General features: G+C 45.1%; 1 protein-coding gene across 9 annotated transcripts in view; it reads right to left on the reverse strand.

The window, feature by feature from the left end:
* The window catches only part of FLACC1 (flagellum associated containing coiled-coil domains 1), a 78,280-nt gene extending 59,604 nt beyond the window's left edge, over positions 1-18,676 (reverse strand). For 2 of the 9 annotated variants that reach the window (XR_010129673.1, XM_019022111.3), the window contains exons 1-6: positions 11,806-12,147; positions 6,118-6,277; positions 5,537-5,608; positions 3,058-3,106; positions 2,904-2,948; positions 1,346-1,479 (exon numbers count right to left, since the gene is read on the reverse strand). Coding sequence is in view for 8 of the 9 variants with exons in the window: in XM_019022111.3 (XP_018877656.2) it covers positions 1,346-1,479; positions 2,904-2,948; positions 3,058-3,106; positions 5,537-5,608; positions 6,118-6,230 (413 nt within the window). In the remaining variant the exon portion in view is untranslated. Of the gene's footprint in view, positions 1-1,345; positions 1,480-2,903; positions 2,949-3,057; positions 3,107-5,536; positions 5,609-6,117; positions 6,278-11,805; positions 12,194-17,107; positions 17,201-18,621 lie in introns of those variants that run through there. The other 7 variants (XM_019022112.3, XM_055379399.2, XM_063695091.1 and 4 more) reach the window with 7 other exon arrangements.
* Between the last annotated feature and the right edge of the window lie 1,254 nt (positions 18,677-19,930).

The raw sequence follows: 19,930 nt of genomic DNA on the forward strand, positions 1-19,930 counted from the left end.
ACTATAGGTGCATGACCCATTCTCTTCCTGCAGAGGGCTGTGGATAAGCAGGGAAAAGAAAGCAGAGGCTGAATGCCCCTGGGTGGGAAGACAAGAACTTGGGTCCGGCCCCTCTGGGCCAGGTCAGATCAGGGAGACTCCATGGCATGGCCTCATTCTACTTGAGGGGCCTTCAGACTCACCCTCAACCTGAATCCCTTCCCAGATGTAACCACTGCTAACGGTTTGGTTGAATTCTGCCAATACACTAGCAGATAGGTAGATGATTGTGTGTGTGTGTGTGTGTGTGTATGTGTGTGTGTGTTTTCTATTGTTGGTCTTTTAGACTTGTGTGTTGAAAAAATAATTCTTACAGCAAAATAAGCCTGAGGGAAGAGGCACTTGGAGAGCCATTCAGTAGTGCAGTTAAGAAGTATGATGCCTGAACATGGGCAGGATATCAGAGAAGATATGAATAAGAGATTAGAGGGTAGAATGAAAAGACGTAGAGATGAATCTGCATCTGTTAATGAAAAAAGAAAGACATGGAGATATACTTGATATGGCACTGGAGGACAGAGAGTGGGTGGAGCCTGAAGACAGACAGGATAGCTGTGCTAATGGGTTAGTCAGGCCAGAACCTTCCACACTGCATCTCCCGGGGGCATGAGCTGAGTAGTATTTTTGGACATAATGAAAAAGAGGCTGGGCGCAGTGGCTCACGCCTATAATCCCAGCACTTTGGGAGGCTGAGGCCAGAGGATTACCTGAGGTCAGGAGTTCGAGAACAGCCTGGCTAATATGGCAAAATCCCATCCCTACTAAAGCTATAAATATTAGCCGGGCGTCATGGTGCAAGCCTGTAATCCTAGCTACTCAAGAGGCTGAGGCGTGAGAATCGCTTAAACCTGGGAGGCAGAAGTTGCAGTGAGCTGAGATCGTGCCACTAAACTCCAGCCTGGGTGGCAGAGAGAGACTCTGTCTCAAAAAAAAAAAAAAGTGCACTCCAGCCTCCCAGAAACCCTCACTTTACTTAATTTGCATGCCTCAAATTCAGACTAATTTATGGCTATTCTATCTATTCCTCACCCCACGAACAATTGCTATCCTTTGGGATCAATCACATAACTCCCAATCTTCATCCTGCCCCTTGAATCTGCTCACAGATGGGATCAGAGCAGAGAGGCAGATGTGGAGAGATGCATTATCAGGAAGCAGGGGCGAGGAGGGAGGTGCCCTTGCGGCCCCTCCAGAGCAGGGACCAGTGGCCTGGGTGTGGGCATAGCGGCTTTGGCTTGTCCCTGAGGCCGGGCTGAGCCCGGTGGGAGTAGCCCCAAGCAGCTGCATGTTGGTGCAACAGCATTACCTGGAAAATCTGCCTTTGTCCGGGATCTCCGATTCCCACCGCTTTTTCCTATCAAACATCTCATCCCCTAAGGTGACAGAAATCTGTTCCCGATTCCGAACAAGTTGATAGCCAGGTGACACGTTGATCACTTCCTAGGCATCAAGGGAAAGTAAGATAAAATGGCAGACTTGGAGTGCTGAGATTTTTCCAAATCTTCTCTTATTGCCTCACTCACATCTTAAAAACAGGAACCTGGGACTCCACAGCCCAAGCCCTTCTGGGCCCTTCACCCATTATAGCTGATCCTCACATCTCTCCGACTCAAATCTGATGCTTAGCAGGCTCCTGGGTGTCCCTAGGGGCCTCTCAAGCTCTGCGCCAAACCAAGCCACTGATGCCCCTGCCCCCGACTTGTGTTCGCCCTCGTGGCCAGAGCCCAGAGGAGGTGGGCATGCGGCAACTGCTCGGGTTTTGGAATCACAGAGGCCTGAGTAAATCTTGGCTCTGCCACCAGACAATAGCCATCCAGCATCTCTGTGCCTCAGTTTCCTTATCAGAAAGTGGGGTTAATAACTCTTTCTCAAAGGGCTTTTGTGAGGGAAAAACAAAACAACATATGAGAAAATGACTAGGACGGTTGCAAACAAAATGTCATTTCCTCCTCCTTCTCCCATTAGACGCCAAGTCAGAAACCCGGGCAGGGCCTCTGCTGGCCTGGACCAGGGCAAGGCTGGGGCTCTGAGAGCTGCGCAGCACATGCTGCAGCCCCTTGATCCCTGCTGTTGTCACCTCCTTCATGTCTCTGTGAGTCACCCTCCTCTCTCTACACCCCTGCCTGATGGCCCCAGGCCACCACCATCTTTCTCTTGGGCTCTGGCCTCTCTGCCTTCAGTCTTGCTCCCCCACAGTTCATCCTCCTCTCCACCTAGAGGGCAATTATATTTTTGCTTGTATATTTTTTTCCCTAACCATTAAAGGACTGCATGGCTCTTTTCCCTGGCTCTTTTCCCAGCACCTGAAACAGTGCCTAATAAATAATAGGTGGTCAATAAATATCTTCCAAAAAAATTAATGGAATACAAAGATTCATACAAAGACCTAAAACTAAAAAACAAAAACAAAAAAAAAAGAAAAGAAACTAGATAAACACAGAAAACAGTAAAATGTACCGATTACATCCCACCAAAGGGTGCTTTTTCTGAAATGTAACTCTTACTTGGTCCTGTGCCTGCGTCAGACCAGTAAAGGCTCCCAGACACCAGAAGGGTCGGGCCCACACTCTCCCAGGCAGGCGTCAAGATCCTTCGAGTTTGGTTCTCATCACCTTCTCCAGTGCCCTCCCGCCCCTGCTCCCCTGAGGGGTCCCGGCAGCCTCTCCCCAGCTTTCGTTAGTTCCCTAGGTCAGCAGAGCACTTCCTGCATCTAGGCATGAGCTGTTCACTGGCCTGGACTAGCTGTCATGTCCAGTTTCCCTGGGACACTCTATTTGCCTTGTGCAAGGCAGGAGAGAGTGGCAATTAAATGCCCACTCTGGAATCTAGCTGAGCTGAGTTCAAGTCGTGGTTCTTCCACTTACCTGCCGTGCATAATGTGCAATAATAACAGCACCTCCTCCCAGGATCTTTGTGAAGATTCAACAAGGTAAGCATAAAAATGTAAAGGGCCCATGCTTGCACATGGTAGGCACTCAATAAATTTTAGTCCCACCACCCTCTCCTGCCTTTACTCACATAAAATGATTTATTGGTCTCTTCTTGCCTTGCTGAATGGATTTTCATTCTGCAAGAGAAAGACATGCTCAGAAAGCAACCAGACAGCAAAGAGAAGTTCAAAGCTTAGGAGCTGAACCCTGAGGCTGCCACCATCTGACTTCTGCTCTCTGACCTGACCTTCTTAGGGGATCCCTAGGATAGTTGGGGAACTCACTGAAGCCGGGCTCCTGAGGGCCCCAAAGTGGGGGTGCTCATAAAAAGGTCCTGCCCAAGGAGGCAAAAGACTTGTCTTATGATGTTGGGGCAACTTCTGTTTTGGAGGAGCATAAACCAGCTAGAGGGACCCCTACATATTCTCCCTGAGTCAAGGCTCTGTGAGTCAGGTGACACCCCCCACCACCCCCTTACACACACACGGGCACACACACACTCAGTTCAGGGAACTGTGTGGAACTCTCTTTATTGGAGAATGAAACATTCTATATAAACAAATGTTCCAGAAAATGAAATGTATCCCATTAAGATACAAATGTTGAAGTTAAACTTGTTTTTCATTCAAATCTTTATGTATGCTATATATAAAATGAATACCACATATGTGTATACGTTCACAGTGGCCTTTCCCTCCAGCTCCAAAGCCAGCAGCAATTGCATCACTCCAACCTCTGCTTCTGTTGTCACAGCTCCTTCTCTGACTCTGACACTCCGACCTCCTCTTTCACGTACAAAGAAGGACCTTTGTGATTACATGGGATCTGGGATAATCCAGGATAATCTCTCCAACTGAAGGTCAGCTGATTAGCAACCTTAATTCCATCTGCAGCCTTAATTCCTCTTTGGCAAGTAACATAACATATTCACAGTCTCTGGGTATTAGGGTGTAGACGTCCTTGGAAGGGGGTCACTGTCCTGCCCACCACACCCATCACCTTGTTACCTTCTTTGAGCTCATCTCCCACCACTCCCTGCTCACTCGCTCCGCTCATGCCACACTGGCTTCTGCCTTCCTGGAAGAGGTCAGACATGCCAAGCAAGTTCCCACCCCAGGGCCTTTGGACTTGCTGGTCCCTCTGCCAAGAGTGCTTGCCCCAGGCATCATTGAGGCTCCTTTTGTCCCCTTTACACAGGCACTCGCCCTGACCTCCCTACATAAAGTATCCCCACCGTCACAGCCCCTACCCGCTTTGCCTGCATTGTTTTTCTATGTAGCACTTGCCAACCTTGGATGTAATAACTAGTTTATGGTCCTCTTCCCCTCCCTTCCCCACTAGAATATAAGTGCCAGGAGAGTGGAGACTTTATTGTGTTTCTGGCTCTTTTCCCAGCACCTGAAACAGTGCCTAATAAATAATAGGTGGTCAATAAATATTTTCCAAAAAAATTAATGGAATACAAAGATTCATACAAAGACCTAAAACTAAGGCACATTTCTAAGCTTGTAAAATGCGAGTAAAAATTTTAATTTGTGATTAAAACCAAGATGCAACCCACAGAAAATCTTAGACACAGGAAAGTAATCAGCTAAAGAGTGAGTCACCACCCTAAATGCACGGGAGGGTCGCCAAGGCTCTGTGACAATAGCACACATCAAGCTTTGGGCTCCAGGGCAGAAGACAGTTATTGGGGGCACCCCTGTGGAGAGCAGTGGATACAGTGACTTTGAATCAAATAATGCAACGACTTTGGAAGCTGTGGATGCAGAGGACCCCAAAATCTACATGTAGGATCTGAGGTTTGCAAGAAATCAAGGTCGATTCTGGCAATTCTCTAACATCCCTGGCATCAATTAGTTCAAGTCAGGCCAGGTGGGAGGGAGATTATTTTATTCACATGCCTGAAACCATTTCTGCCTCATGGACATAAAAATACTCAGGGCCAGGTGCAGTGGCTCACGACTGTAATCCCAGCACTTTGAAGGCCAAGGAGGGCTGGTCACTTAAGGTCAGGAGTTCCAGACCAGCCTGGCCAACATGGTGAAACCCCGTCGTTACTACAAATACAAAAATTACGTGGGCATGGTAATAGGTGCCTGTAATCCCAGCTACTCAGGAGGCTAAGGCAGGAGAATCGTTTGAACCAGGGAGGTGGAGGTTGGAACGGGCCAAGATGGCACCACTGCGCTCCAGCCTGGGTGACAGAGCAAGACTCCATCTCAAACAAACAAACTGCTTGGCGCAGTGGCTCACACCTGTAATCCCAACACTTTGGGAGGCCGAGGCAGGTGGATTGCCTGAGTTCAGGAGTTCAAGACCACCCTGGGCAATGTGGTGAAACCCCATCTCTACTAAAATACAAAAAAGTAGCCGGGCATGGTGGCGTGCACACCTGTATTCCCAGCTACTCGAGAGGCTGAGGCAGGAGAATCGCTTGCGACCAGGAGGCAGAGGTTGCAGTGAGCCAAGGTTACACCACTGCACTCTAGCGTGGGCAACAGAGTGAGACTCCATCTCAAAAACAAAACAAAACAAAACAAAAAACAAAATAAAACAATACTCACTTTGGGGAAACAACAGGTTTTGTTGGTTGGAGGTAATTGTGATTTTTTGGAGCTGGTAGAAGAGGAGTTAGCCTGAAAGTGAAAAACAAATAACTAAAACAAGAACATTGGACATTCAGAAACCCTTTTTAACACTCCCAGATTAAGTACATCCCTATAGTGACCCAGAATTGGAATGCATGATCTGACAGCTGGAATCTTTAAAATCTGAGGCCTTTAAAACTCAGGCCCAAGGCCCTGGCACTTGTTCACTGTCCCAGGAAGAGTTTTTCCCCTGATTCCCAAAGCTCTTTATCCCACCTGAAGGTGGCAGCTGCCATCAGGGCCCTTTGGTTGGAAGCTGCACTTTGCCGTTGCACCAACACTGAGACTTCCTCATTTAAAATGGCACAAACCCCAGGCAGGGCTGGCAAGATGAGGGTGCAGCCAACCAGCTGGCAGGGAAGCTGGGGAAAGCGAGGCTTTCTGGCCCACCTGGGATTTTCCTGCCACACTTGCTGTTTTAGAAATCTTGTGAAAGAAATGAGGCTACAAATGGATCCCAAGGTCCCTGTGCCTACCCCATCCCAGATAATTCTTACTTGGAACTCCCTGTGGAGTTCTTGCGTGGTAGTTGAGGGGTCTTGATTAGCTTCCGTGGTCCCAAGTTCCAGGGGTCCCAGCAGGTGCAATAGATGAGACGGTTGGGGTACATGGCCAAAGGTCAGGGGGAGTCTTGCCTGCTAGATCAGGAGGCTCTTGCTGAAATTGAAAAACAACAGCAGAAGGTTAAACCATTTAGAATCAAAGCAAAAATACAGACGAATTGGGAAGAACCCAGGGAGGACCCAAAGAACAATGGTAGATTCCAGAAGCTGTTGATCTGGTGCAGGGTCTTGACTATAGGTTAACAGCTCATCCCTTTCTACTCAGTAGACTTGACTTGAAAGCAATTTAAACTTTGCCATAACTGGCTGGGCATGGTGGCTCATGCCTGTAATCCCAGCACTTTGAGAGGCCGAGGTGGATGGATCACTTGAGGTCAGGAGTTTGAGACCAGCCTGGCCAACATGGTGAAACCCCGTCTCTACTGAAAATACAAAAATTAGCTGGGCATGGTGGCACACACCTATAGTCCCAGCTACTCAGGAGGCTGAGGTGGGAGGATTGCTTGAACCTGGGAGGCAGAGGTTGCAGTGAGCTGAGATTGTGCCACTGCACTCCAGCCTGGGTGGAGAGTGAGACTTCCTCTCAAAAAATAAAATAAGATAAAAATAAAAATAAAACAAAATAATTAAAATAAAATAAAATTTGCCATAGCCAACTCCTTGCTGTGAGCCAGGTAAAACTGCTCAATTATTGTTATGCTGATACTATAGATGAAGCTACTGAGACTCAGAGAAGTCACAGCGGCAGCAAGTTGCAGAGCTGGAAACAAACACAAATCTCTTTGACTCCCAAGCTCCTTCCTTTCCAGCAGGCCACACCAGTTCTCACTGAAGGGAAGAGAAATTCCCACAGCAAGTTCTGCACAGAACTTCCTGGAAAATTAGTTCTGCTGCTTGAGCTACAGTGCAAATGAATCTCCTCGTTTCTCATTCCTGGTCACCTTCTTGAATTACAGAGTGGAAACTCCTTCCCTGGCTCCATAAAAACAAAACCCCTATTATGAGAATCTTGATGAAAGAAAACTATCAGATAAACATGGTGGCTTGACCACACTGGCTTATCTTCTTTCTTTTCCAGAATCCAACTAGAATTAGAGTACAGCATTAAAAGAGATTTAGTTCCACAAGAGCAAGAAAATGGGAGAGGAGACAAGATTGCACAAGGGATGTCCGTACATGTTTGGCATAGTAACTAGGGCTCTCTCCATAGCTCACTACAGCCTATGTGCCTGCAAAGACAGGGTATGAACAAGATGGAGCCAATTCACACATCAGAGGTCCCAGAGGGTGCAGGACTTGGAACTGGTAGATTACCTGATGATATTGACAGGCAGCTGGTAGATGTGTAGGAGCACATGGTAGGATGAATACTGTCCCTTTCCCTATACCGCATGTCCTAATCCCTGGAAAGTGTGACTATGTTACCTTACATGGCAAAAGCAGCTGTGATTAAATGAAAGATCTTGAGATAGAAAGATTAACCTGAATTATCAGTCAGAGAAGATGTGATAATGGAGAAAGAAGTAGGAGTGATTGAGGAAAAGGTCCAGGAGCCAAGGAATCGGGGCAGCATCTAGAAGCTGGAAAAGGCAAGGAAACGAATTCCCCCTGGAGCCTCTGGAAGGAATGCAGCTCTGCCGACCTCTTGATTTTAGCTCAGTGAGGCTCATTTTGGACTTTGATTTCAGAATTGTAAGATTGTTGTTTGAGCCACTACATTTGTGGTAACTTTGTTACAGAGCAACCAGAACCAGAGCATTTGGGAGTGTGGGTGAGGGATTGGCAATAGAAACATAGAAACCTAAGAAAATAAAATGTGCAATTACTCCAGGTTAAAAAATATTGAACGAGAAAGTAAACATAATCATAGTATGGCACACACTCATATGTATCAAATGTAAATACTTAACAGTGACTTAGCCAAAAAGTGAACTGTGACTACATGGGAAGAATGAGTGGAATGGGGATGTATAAGAGCCAAATCCTCATCTGCTGTACCAGAAAGAAAAATTAACATACGGAGCACAGACAAATTATTTGGAAGTATGAGGTAAATAAAATTCCAAAGAAATAGATAGCAGAGTTGAAAATAATTGCCTCTAGGAGCACACTGAGAAGTAGAACTGACAGGTCAGGGGATGGGGCAGAAATTGAGACTTTTCCTTAATGAATTTTTAACATTAGTTGATTTTTAAATGATGTCAGTGGATATTTCTTTTCTCTTTTCTTCTTTTCTTTTCTTTTTTCTTTTCAGAGTCTCACTCTGTCACCCAGGCTGGAGTGCAGTGGCACAATCTTGGCTCACTACAACATCTGCTTCCTGGGTTCAAGCGATTCTCCCGCCTCAGCCTCCTGTAGGTGTAGGCCTCCAGCCTCCTACAAGTGCCCACCACTATGCCTGGCTAAGTTTTGTATTCTTACTAGAGACTGGGTTTCGCCATGTTGATCAGGCTGATCTTGCACTCCTGGCCTCAAGTGATTCTCCTGCCTTGGCCTCCCAAAGTGCTGGGATTACAGGCATGAGCCACTGTGCCCAGCCATGTCAGTGGATATTTCATCAGTAATAAAAACAAATGCCAAAAATGTTATAAGAATCAATGGCCTAACAGAAGCATTAAAGTGATAGCAGATTTAACTCAAATGTCTAAGTCTATGATTAGTTTTCAATATTACACTGGAATACATTTGCTTAAGAACCTGCTGAAAAAATGAAATCAACCTTTTTCTCCAACACGACTGATGCTTGAGAAACCCACTGATGGTGTCTAATGACCTTAAGAGCTACAGAGGACCTTAAGGTTGAATCTGTTTTACATATGAGGATACTAAAACTCACTCACTTGTAACTGCTGCTTTAACAGTACAAATCTTTAGAGGCTCGTGCTGTGAGTCCTGTGCTAGATGCTCGTTGGACCTTGCCCTCAGGGAGCTTGCAGTCAACAGAGGAGTCGGCAGAAAGAGAGCTAAGTGAGCAGTGGAGCGAAGGCAAGAGACCTGGCCTTGGAAGAAAGGCAGCATGTGCAGGGGTTGGCTGGGCCAGAGGCCTGGGACTAGGGAGTCTTCTGCAATAGAGGTCAGGGCTAGAAAGGAGTCCAGGGCTAGAAAGGAGTCCAGGAGACTGGCTAAACAGCAAAGGCCTGAAGAGCAGGTGACAGGGCCGCCATTTATAACTGTCCATACTCCACTGGGTTTGGGGGCCTGTTAGGGCCAAGTCAAGGAGATGAGGTCAGAGAAGCAGATGGGATCCAGTGCCCAGGTGGGAAGATGATGCTACAAGGGGCCGGAATTCAGGTGAGAGTCTGAAAGAAGGCTACAACAGTAGCAAAAAAGAAACTGCTTCTGCTTAGAACCTTGTATCTGCTTCCTGTACAAAAGGAGCCAACCCTAAACTTGGGAGATTTAGCAGGAGTCCATGGGGCAGGAAGTGAGAGGCTAAGGCAGGCCCACTTCTAGCAACTGCCTTCTCTCTTCTTGAAGGCCAGGACTCCACTATGGAGTGCTCTCTGTGCCTCAACACCTCCACTAAGCCTTGCAAAGTGGCTTGTCCACAATGGGCATTTGATGAATATTTCTTACCTGACTAGTAAACTTAGTGGTTGTAATCAGCTCATCATGGTGGTTGGGGCTAGCTCAACAAAGAGAAAAAGATGGTGTGGTGGCTGATGCCTGTAATTCCAGCACTTTGGGAGGTCAAGGCGAGAGGATCACTTGACGCAGGAGTTTGAGACCAGCCTAGCCAACAGGGCGAAACCCCGTCTCTACTAAAAACACAAAAATTAGCCGGGCATGGTGGCACACACCTGTAATCCCAGCTACTCGGGAGGCTAAGGCAGGAGAATCACTTGAACCTGGGAGGTGGAGGTTGCAGTGAGCCGAGATCTCACCACTGCACTCCAGCCTGGATGACAGAACAAGACTCTGTCTCAATAAATAAATGAATAAAACAAAAAACAAAAACAAAGAGAAAAGAGATTCACAGATGAAACTGCCAAAATGTTGTAATCGTCATTACCATATTATAAATAACATTAAACATTTGCATTCAAAAGCCAGAAAGCAGAGGTAAATTGTATGGGTGATACAATCACTCAGTGGAGTTTTACATAGATTTTCAATGATCTCTGATGAATGTGTGGTTGTTTCCTTTTCCTCTTTCCCATGATAAACAATGTCTTGGTATATATTCTTTTGCTCTTAAGAAAAAAAAAAAAGAAGGCCTCACAGGTGTGGTGGCACATGTCTGTAATCCCAACACTTTGAGAGACTGAGGTGGGAGAGTCGCTTGAGGCTAGGAGTTTGAGACCAGCCTGGGAAACATATCGAGACTCTGTATCTACAAAAAATTTTAAAAATAGCCTAGTATGGTGGAGTGTGCCTGTAGTCCCAGCTACTTGGCAGGTGGTGCGGGAGGATCACTTGAGGCCAGGAGTTTGAGGTTGCAGTGAGCTAGGACCACACCACTGCATTTCAGCCTGGGTGACAGTACAAGACCCTGTCTCTAAAAACTAAATAAATAAATAAAATAAAAATAAAGGCCTTTCTCTTTGAACACCCATGGGAGTGATACTCAAAATATTTAACAACCAGTAAGACAAGGCTATTGAATAATCAACCAGGGTTGGAACAGGGTCCTGGGAGATCTCACTCCCACCTCCATGCCAGGCATTAACCCCTTAGTTGCTGAATCATGAGGTGGTCTGGGGGTGCCAGGGGAGGAGTTGGGACAACCAAGGTGGCAAGGAGGACATGCAAGGGGCTTGGACAATGGTCATCTACCAATCAATATGACAGTATTTTATTTATTATTATTATTGTTTTGAGATGGAGTTTTGCTCTTGTTGCCTAGGCTGGAGTGCAATGGTGTGGTCTTGGCTCACTGCAACCTCTACCTCCGAGGTTCAAGCGATTCTCCTGCCTCAGCTTCCCCAGTAGCTGGAATTACAGGCACCCGCCACCATGCCTGGCTAATTTTTGTAATTTTGTAATGATGGGGTTTCACCATATTGGCCAGGCTGGTCTCAAACTCCTGACTTCAGGTGATCCACCCATCTCAGCCTCCCAAAGTGCTGGGATTACAGGTGTGAGCTACCGTGCCCTGCCTATATGGCAGTATTTTAATATTTCAGTAACTAAAATCAGCCCTTGACTTCTCATAGCTTCTTAAGTGGGAACTACTTCTAACAGATTTTTGGGGCATCCTTTCAGAAATGTTGTGAGTGCATATAACCTTAAATGTTTTGCATATAGAACTTAACCTGTAGAGAAGCATAATAGATTTTTTAAATTATTTGCATAAATGAGAGCATACTTTGCACACAATGCTGCATCTTGTTCTTTTTATGTAACAGGATATCTAGTAGATATTTCCATGTCATCACAGATAGATCTGCATTTACAGTGGCTTGACATCATATAGCTCTAATTATAGAGGGGTGTGTGAGTGTGTGTAAGGATTTTTTCTCCCCCATTTTTTCCTTTCCTGCACTTCTACCTGATGATTTTACCTGAGGCTTGCCCTAACAATAGTCACCAGTGAGCCGGCAGAGGCTTCAGAGAAGTTACTGGTTAGTATTAATAATCAGTAGAAAAAATAATATAAAACATCTTTTCCAAAGAGCTTACCTTGGACTGCCCAAAGATCTGTTATTCTCATGTGGCCCAAGTCAAACATCTTAAAGAAACCACCATGTTAGAGAGAAATGGTTCCCCATCAACACAGAATCAGAGTTTACTTTAGATCAAATCCAGAGGTTCCAGAACTCAAGACTTTAGTGGCCATTCCAAGTGGTTGAAATGCCGAAGCAGAAAATTCACAGTATATGCACTGCGGGAAGACAGACTTCTAGTGAATCCAGTCAAAGGCTTTTACAAAGGCTGGCCTGGCACAAACATGAATTTCCCTTCTAAAGACAAAACAGTTGAAGTTTCTCAGTATTGCAATGAAATTAAACTAGAGGAGAAGGTCACCCCACCATTCAGATTCCTGTGACTTGGGCCTGAGTTGTGAGGTTTGCCCTTGGGAGATGGCAGGCCAAAGTTTGTTTATTTTGTTGCTATGGACACAGAACAGTAGCTCCTCATTGGCTCAGGGCTCTTTTCTTCAAGAGAGAAGGTTGGGAGAAACAGCCAATTAAATTCTCCAAGACGCAAATCAGTGACCACCCTCAACAGCAAAGAATTCATACTTTTAACACTGGATTTCCACTTTTGTCATCAGTCATGGGACAAAAAAGTTTAAGATATATCTTCAGAGGAAATAGAATTCAACAGCACTTTTAGGCTTCATTGGTCTATGGCAATAGTTACCAGGCAGGATCTGTGATGGATTTTTAATTCCTCTGTGATCTACTCACAGAAACCTAAAACTCTAGACACTTTTTTCCCTTGAGTTTAAGGCTTTGAAATCTGTGAAAGTAAAAATCCCCCAAGGCAGGAATCTTTTTCAGTCACAAGGTTTTCCGATTTTTTTTTTTTAATAAAGCTGCTTTTTCTTACTATAGAAAAAAGTACTTGCTTATTACAACCCAGTGGCTTTCATTTTAGTTTTACTGCCACTCATTATAAGAAATATATTTTACAAATTTTGTAATAAAAAATTTCATCAAATAATACTCTTATTATTTGCTATTCTCTTCTATTTCTTTTTCTTCTTTAAATTAAAGCTGATTATAATCCACTAGATTGATTTCATGATCCTGGTGGGTCACAACCCCTAGCTTACAAAATACTGTTATAAATTCATCTATTCACTCAACTTCACATTTGTTGTCTACTGTGTGCCAGGCACTATTGCTAGGTGTGGGGATATACCTCAGTTCTTATACTCAATACAACTTAGAGACCGATGAGAAAACAGACAATAAAAAAGCTCAATAAAAGCATAATTAATTTTTTTTTCCTTTGAGACAGTAGCTCACTCTGTTACCCAGGCTGCAGTGCAGTGGCAGTGGCAGTGCAGGCTGCATGCATAGCTCACTGCAGCCTTGACCTCCTGGACTCAAGCGATCCTTCTGCCTCAGACTCCCAAGTAGATGGGACTACAGGTGCACAGCACCATGCCCAGCTAATTTTTTTGACTTTTAGTATACATGAGACCTTGCTATGTTGTCCAGGCTGGTCTTGTACTCCTGAGTTCAAGCGATCCTCCTGCTTCAGCCTCCCAAAGTGCTGGGATTACAGGTGTGAGTCACCATGCAGCCACAATGACTCATATTGAGACTCGCCAGAAGCAGTGGGAGTTCATAGCAGGAGTTACTCTTCTAGTCCAGTGAGTCAGGCAGCAGTGTTAAACAGAGAAGAGATCTGACTAGATCTACATATCAGAAAGATCATTCTGACTGCAATATAGGGAAGCAATTGGAAGGGCCAGGAAAACCAAGTAAAAGTCTGTGGCAGTGGTCGTCATTGGACCTAACGATGGCCCTGACTGAGGAGCAGCAGTGGGGATGGAGAGAAGACATGATAGGACTTGGTGACTGACTGGATGCTGGGATGAGGGAAAAGGAGAAGGTGATGATTCCTGGCTTTCCAGCTCGAGCAATTGAGTTGACCGTGGTGCCATTTATTGAGATAGGAAAGTGTGGGGGATAAACAGATTCTAGGGAGCAGATTATTAGTTCAGTTTTGGATATGTTGAGGTGCAAGGAGACTAATAGACAAGTGGTGACGTCTGTTAGAGTTTCTTACATATTTTAGAAGTTCAGAAGAAGATTCTGGCCTAGAAGCAGATTTAGGAGTCTTCAGAGTGGATAATATTCCAAGCCAAGGGAGCGAGTGAGATCACATATAGAGAGAGTATTGTGTAAGGAGAGAAGAGGGTCTGAACAGAGCTCTGAGGACACCAGTATTTACGACAAGATTTCTCAGTGTGGGCCATGTGTAGTTAAAATGCATAGACCTGTTGCTTGATTGCAAGTGGCTTACATCAAAGAGGTTTATTAACCTCATGAAATAGAGTCTGGAGGCAGTGCTATCAGAGTTGGTGCAAAGATTCAGCAATGTCCTTGGAGAACTGGGCTCTTTCCATCTCTCTGTTATGCCAGCCTCAGTGTGTTGATGGAGGGAAGCCTCTTGGTTGCACTATGGCTGCTTCAACTCTGAGCGCCATGAACAGGCTAGATGAAGAGAGACTTTCAAAGATTAAAAGGAGGGAAATAACTTAGAGAAGAATTGATAGACTCTATTAGTCATCTAGACAATCTGTCTCCATCCAGAGATTGAATATTTACTTTGAGTGTGTTTAATGTGTAAAATTTTATATTTAAATCCTTTCTTATGATTAAAAAAAAAGCAGCAGGATTTGGGTCTTGAGTGAAGCATGCCTAAAAACAGAGATACAGAGGAAGTAAGTGCTGAGGGAATACCCCAGCCACTCGACTTGGCAAAGGCTCAGCACTAATTACTACTACTTTGGGTCTCCCCATTCTCCTTTCACCTTTTTGGACATGAGTAAAGCTTCGCCAGTTCCAAAACAGCAGAGGAGAAGGAAATGAAGGTGTTTAGGGGCTAAGTGTTAAGTGCTCTTCTCTTGGATGAAATTGGGGAAGTGCTGGCATTCTCAGTAACTTCCCCTAAAGCAAAGTGTCTTACTATTTGGAACAGAGGTGGAGGAGGCCACCAAGAGTAAAACAAAGTATAAGTTGAAAAATGAATGAGAGAAACTGCAACTTAATTCAGACAGCAATATTATCAAAATTGGTCTGCACAGGGCTTGGGGAAATAGATATCCTCTTGTGTGATGCTGCAGCATTCACGAAGTGGCAAACATGGTCAGCTGGGAGCATTCGGAGGCTTTCCATCTGTGGAGCGCTATCTGTGGCTCTATGAGAACACTCCCAGTGTGGAAAAGACAGTGTTCTCTTAAGAAGCTTGTAATTATCTCCAACTTGCTCACTTGCTCAGCTCTCTTTGATCTTTGGCTTTCAACATCTGACTTTAGAGTGGGGCTATGCTAACTCCCATGGATCATCCTGAATAGCCCCGACCAGGCAGCCACAGGAATCCTGTGAAAGCCTGCAGTGCTACCCTTGCACCTAGAAAGAGGGGCCACTGTTCTGAGCCCTGGGCTTTAGAGGGCTCTGCATAGGACAGGCACACACAGAAACCTACATTTGTTCAAGAACACGTGGGCCCGGGCTGGGTGCAGTGGCTCATGCCTGTAATTCCAGCACTTTGAGAGGCCAAGGTGGGTGGATCAACTGGGGTCAGGAGTTTAAGAACAGCCTGGTCAACATGGTGAAACCCTGTCTCTACTGAAAATAAAAAAATTAGCTGGGTGTGGTGGTGCATGCTTGTAGTCCCAGCTACTCGGGAGGTTGAGGTGGAAGAATTGTTCAAACCCAGGAGGCGGAGGTTGCAGTGAGCCAAGATCGTGCCACTGCATTCAAGCTTGGATGATAGAGCAAGACTCCATCTCAGAAGAGAAAGAAAACAAAAACAAAAACACACGGGCCCTTGATCTGGAGCTCAGCTCTGAAACAGTAGGAACCATAACCCTAAAGATTCACTCTCATCATTAACCACATTCAGGTCTCAGGGAATGCTTCACCACATCTTTTACCCTTTACCTTCAAAACAAAAGATGACTGTGCCCAAATACTATAAAGGTTTGTGGGTGATGCTGCTGCTGAGATCAGACACAGACACTGCTTTGGAGTGCAGGAAAGACTGGGGCAGCAGCAGTAAGGTAAGAGGAAAGGTAACCTGTCAAAACCTCTCAGATAGCATGAATGCAAGATTTGTGCATAATGAAATATATTTTCCAGTGGTGCTGAGCACCCATTTTTTGCTTCTTTTAATGCCTTAATTTGCAATTCCACAGGTATTCGCATACAGGAATGGTATTTGCAAGAGCTACATATGGTGGCTGAAGAATATTGTGCAATATGCATCCTGAGTACCCTTACATTTATATATATGTAGATCTAGATGGAACATGAAGCCTGGTACCGACTCTTCATATTACTGGATAGATCTAGAGATTGTTTGAGAGATGGTAAAAACAGCCATAGAAGTGGTAGTGAATTATATGAAATTAAAATACTCCATAGCATTTTCTGGCCTATCATAATGTTTGAATGTGATGTGAAAATCTTGCTTTTGAACAACTTAGTGATTTTTCTGAGAAGGCAAGACAATCAAATTTTGTGAAACAATACTTTGATTTTTATATATTTGGGTTTTCTGTATTTTTCATCATCTCATAACACCTTTGGGGTGCTTTCTTCATAACTTCTTAAACTAAAGAACAAAACACTTCATGCTATTGCTGGCACCATGACCTGCCAGCCAACAGTTGTATTTCAGCATCTTTTCTGAATTTGCACAGTAACATTTGCTCATTTGAAAATTTTGTGGCATTTTGGCCCTTAACTCATAAAAACTAATGAAAAACAGAAAAATAAAACTTACTATTAGCCTAACTCAAATTTAATATAGTGAAACTAACAATGGAAGTCAACAGGATGCTTAAAGCACCAAATCTTAAACCTCATCAGAAGGTTTTTTGGATTTAAACACATCCACTAGTAGTCATTTGTGAAAGAAAACACAATTAAAGATGATGAGAATAGCACTAAATTTGATATCAAAGTAGAGTCTCAAGCTTCATTTCTCACAAGATGGTCATAATTCTAAATGGATACTGAGTTTTTTTAAAAAAAGTTTCTTTTTTTTTTTCCAAGATGGCAGATTAGAGTCTTTCAGTGTGCCTTGGCTCCTTGGAAATAGCAAGATAGTGTGTAAAGATCATCTCTGTGGGTTTTTATCCAAAAAGGAAAATGGGAATCCACTAGAATTGTGAAGGACACCCCAGATGCCAGGGAGGAGAATGTGGACAAACAGCCCCAGTGATGGCATGCAGCTGATAAAAATGAGTGAAGCCCTAGTACATGGGAGAGGCAGACGGCCTCCCTCTATGACTCACCTTTCCACTTGGGATCCAGGCAACCCAGGCTGAGGGAGAGCACTTTGTTTCTCACAAGCTCTGGAGCTAACTTGGGGAAGCGGCTTGGAAACACTGTGAGGAAAAGACACAGAGAAAAGCTGCAAACATTTTCCCAGACTCAGGACTGAAAGCAGGGTGCCATTTTTAATCCAGGCATTCTTTGGTGACCTAGCAGTGTGGCCACACAGGCATTTTAGTCTTGGGTCAGCAACTGGAGCACCTGCTCTGGCTTAAGGTAGGAGTCTCCATAGCCAGAACTGTGCAAAGAGCCTCAGTAGTAGGTGCAGGGATTGTGCTCTCCCCCTTTGCAGGCCTGAGGTGGGAGGAGAGCTGCTACAGCTGCAGTTTCTCCTGTGTGATGAGACTTGCAGCCAGGGCTAGCTTGGTAACCTGGAACTAGTCTGCATATGTCATTGCAGGGTGACCCAGCCTGCTCCCCTAAGACTGTGGTGCAGCAGAGCCCTCTGCTCCACCCTCAGGCAGAAATCCAGGCATTTGGAGCACTTGCTTGTCTGGACCAGCAGCCTGAGCTGCCTCACCCTTCACGGACATAGATTGTGGTACAGTGTGGCTCTCTCTGCTCCACACCCAGGCAGATCTCCAGATATCTGGAGCACCCCCTTCCTTGGATCAGCAGCCTGAGTTGTTCTACCTTTCCTGTGTATAGATTGTGGTGCAAGGGTGCCCTCTCCACTCCACCTCTAGGCAGATCTCCAGGCATTTGGAGCACCTGCTCACATGGACTAGCAGCCTGAGTGCCCTACCTTTCCTGTGCAGAGATCTGGGTGTGGGAAAGCCCTCTCCATTTTGCACCCCGGCATTAGGGGCACTTGCTCATCTGGTTCAGCAGCCTGAGCCGCTGCCCCTCCCCATTCCAAGACATAGATCATGGTGCAGCAAGGCCCTCTCTGCTCCATGACCAGGCAGATCATCAGGCATTCGGGGCACCCATTTTCCTTGATCAGCAGTCTGAGTCACCCAAACCCTCCTGCGCAGAGGTCTTGGTATGGGGGGCCCTCTCTCCTCCATGCTCAGGCATATCTCCAGGCATTCAGAGCACTCGCTCGCCTGGAACAGCAGCCTGAGCACCTCACCCTTCCTGTGCATAGATCCTGGTGCAGTGGGGCTCCACGCCTAGACAGAGCTCCAGGCATCTGGAGCAGTCACTCTACTGGATTAGTTTAAGCCGCCCCCATCCCTTTGCAGGGAACTTGGGGTCGAGGAAATTTCCCAAGCATCTCTGGGTGCTTGGTAGTGGCTACCCACTGCATTCTCCCTCAGTGCTGGTACTTGTACCTGCCATCAGGGGACCTGTAGTTGGACCTGCCTAGTCCAGCTCTGCTCATTTTGGCCCCTACCTCCCTGTGTCTGAGCAGGGAGCTCAGACCACTATGCACCCCATGAATCAGCTCATTGCCTGAGGTAACAGAGCTTTTCCCCATAAACAAGGATCAAGTATATACTCAGTCACATTGGCCATAGCAGGCTCTTACCTATTAGCACCATCTACTGGTTTGTAGGTTGAACTGCACAGCCCAGTATAAAACCTGCTGACAGAAGTGAATAGGGTTATAGAAGCAAAGCCAAAAGACCCTACCCAGCATTCTTTATAGTCACACTCCCTAGAGAGGGGGGAAAAGGGAAAGGGAAAGAAAAAAAAAGCAATAATATCATAGGGAAAGAAGGAAAAATAAATAATCCTACCCATATGAAAATACTATAAAATTAAAATGCCAGCATCTCCAGATGAGAAGGAATCAGTGCGAGAATTCTGGCACCATGAAAAATCTCAATATAGTGACATCACCAAAGGATCAAACTTGCTCTCCAGCAATGGTCTATAGCCAAAATAGAAACTCAGAAAGAACGGATACATAATTCAAAGCATGGATTACAAGGAAGATCAATGAGATCCAAGTCAAGGTTAAAAATCAACAACACAAAACTTCTAAAGCAATCCAGGAAATGAAGCAAGAGATAAACATCTTATAAAGAAATCAATCAGAGCTTCTGAAGTTGAAAAACTCACTCAGGGAATTTCAAAATACAATTGAAAGCTTTATCAATAGTCTGGACCGAGCAGAAGAAAGAATTTCAGAGCTTGAAGACTGATCTTTTGAGCTAACTCAGTTACACAAAAATAAGGAAAAAATAATTTTTAAAGGTGAACAAAGGCTTTGAGAAATATGGGATTATGCAAAACAACCAAACCTATGAATTACTGGCATTCCTGAGAAGGAAAAAAGTGAACAACCTGGAAAACATATTTGAGGGAATAATTCAAGAAAGTTTCCTTAATCTTGCTAGAGGTAGACATCCAGATACAAGAAATCCAGAGAACACCTGCGAGATACTATACAAAATGAGCATCACCAAGGTATATAGCCACCAGACTGTCCAAGGTCAATGCTAAAGAAAATATATATATATATTTTTTTCAAGATGGAGTCTCACTCTGTCACTCAGGCTGGAGTGCAATGGCATTATCTTGGCTCACTGCAGCCTCCTCCTCCTGGGCTCAAACGATTCTTTAGCCTCAGCTTCCTGAGTAGGTGCGACTACAGGTGCACACCACCACGGCCAGCTAATTTTTATATTTTTAGTAGAGATCGGGTTTTGCCATGTTGGTCAGGTTGGTCTTGAACTCCTGACCTCAAGTGATCTGCTGACCTTGGCCTCCCAAAGTGCTGGGATTACAGGTGTGAGCCACCACGCCCAGCAGAAAACATTTTAAAGGCAGCTAGAGAAAAAGGTCGGATTGTGTACAAAGAGAATGCATCAGGCTAACAATGGACTTCTCAG

The sequence above is a fragment of the Gorilla gorilla genome, chromosome 11, assembly GCF_029281585.2.
Source record: "Gorilla gorilla gorilla isolate KB3781 chromosome 11, NHGRI_mGorGor1-v2.1_pri, whole genome shotgun sequence".
NCBI lineage: Eukaryota > Metazoa > Chordata > Mammalia > Primates > Hominidae > Gorilla > Gorilla gorilla.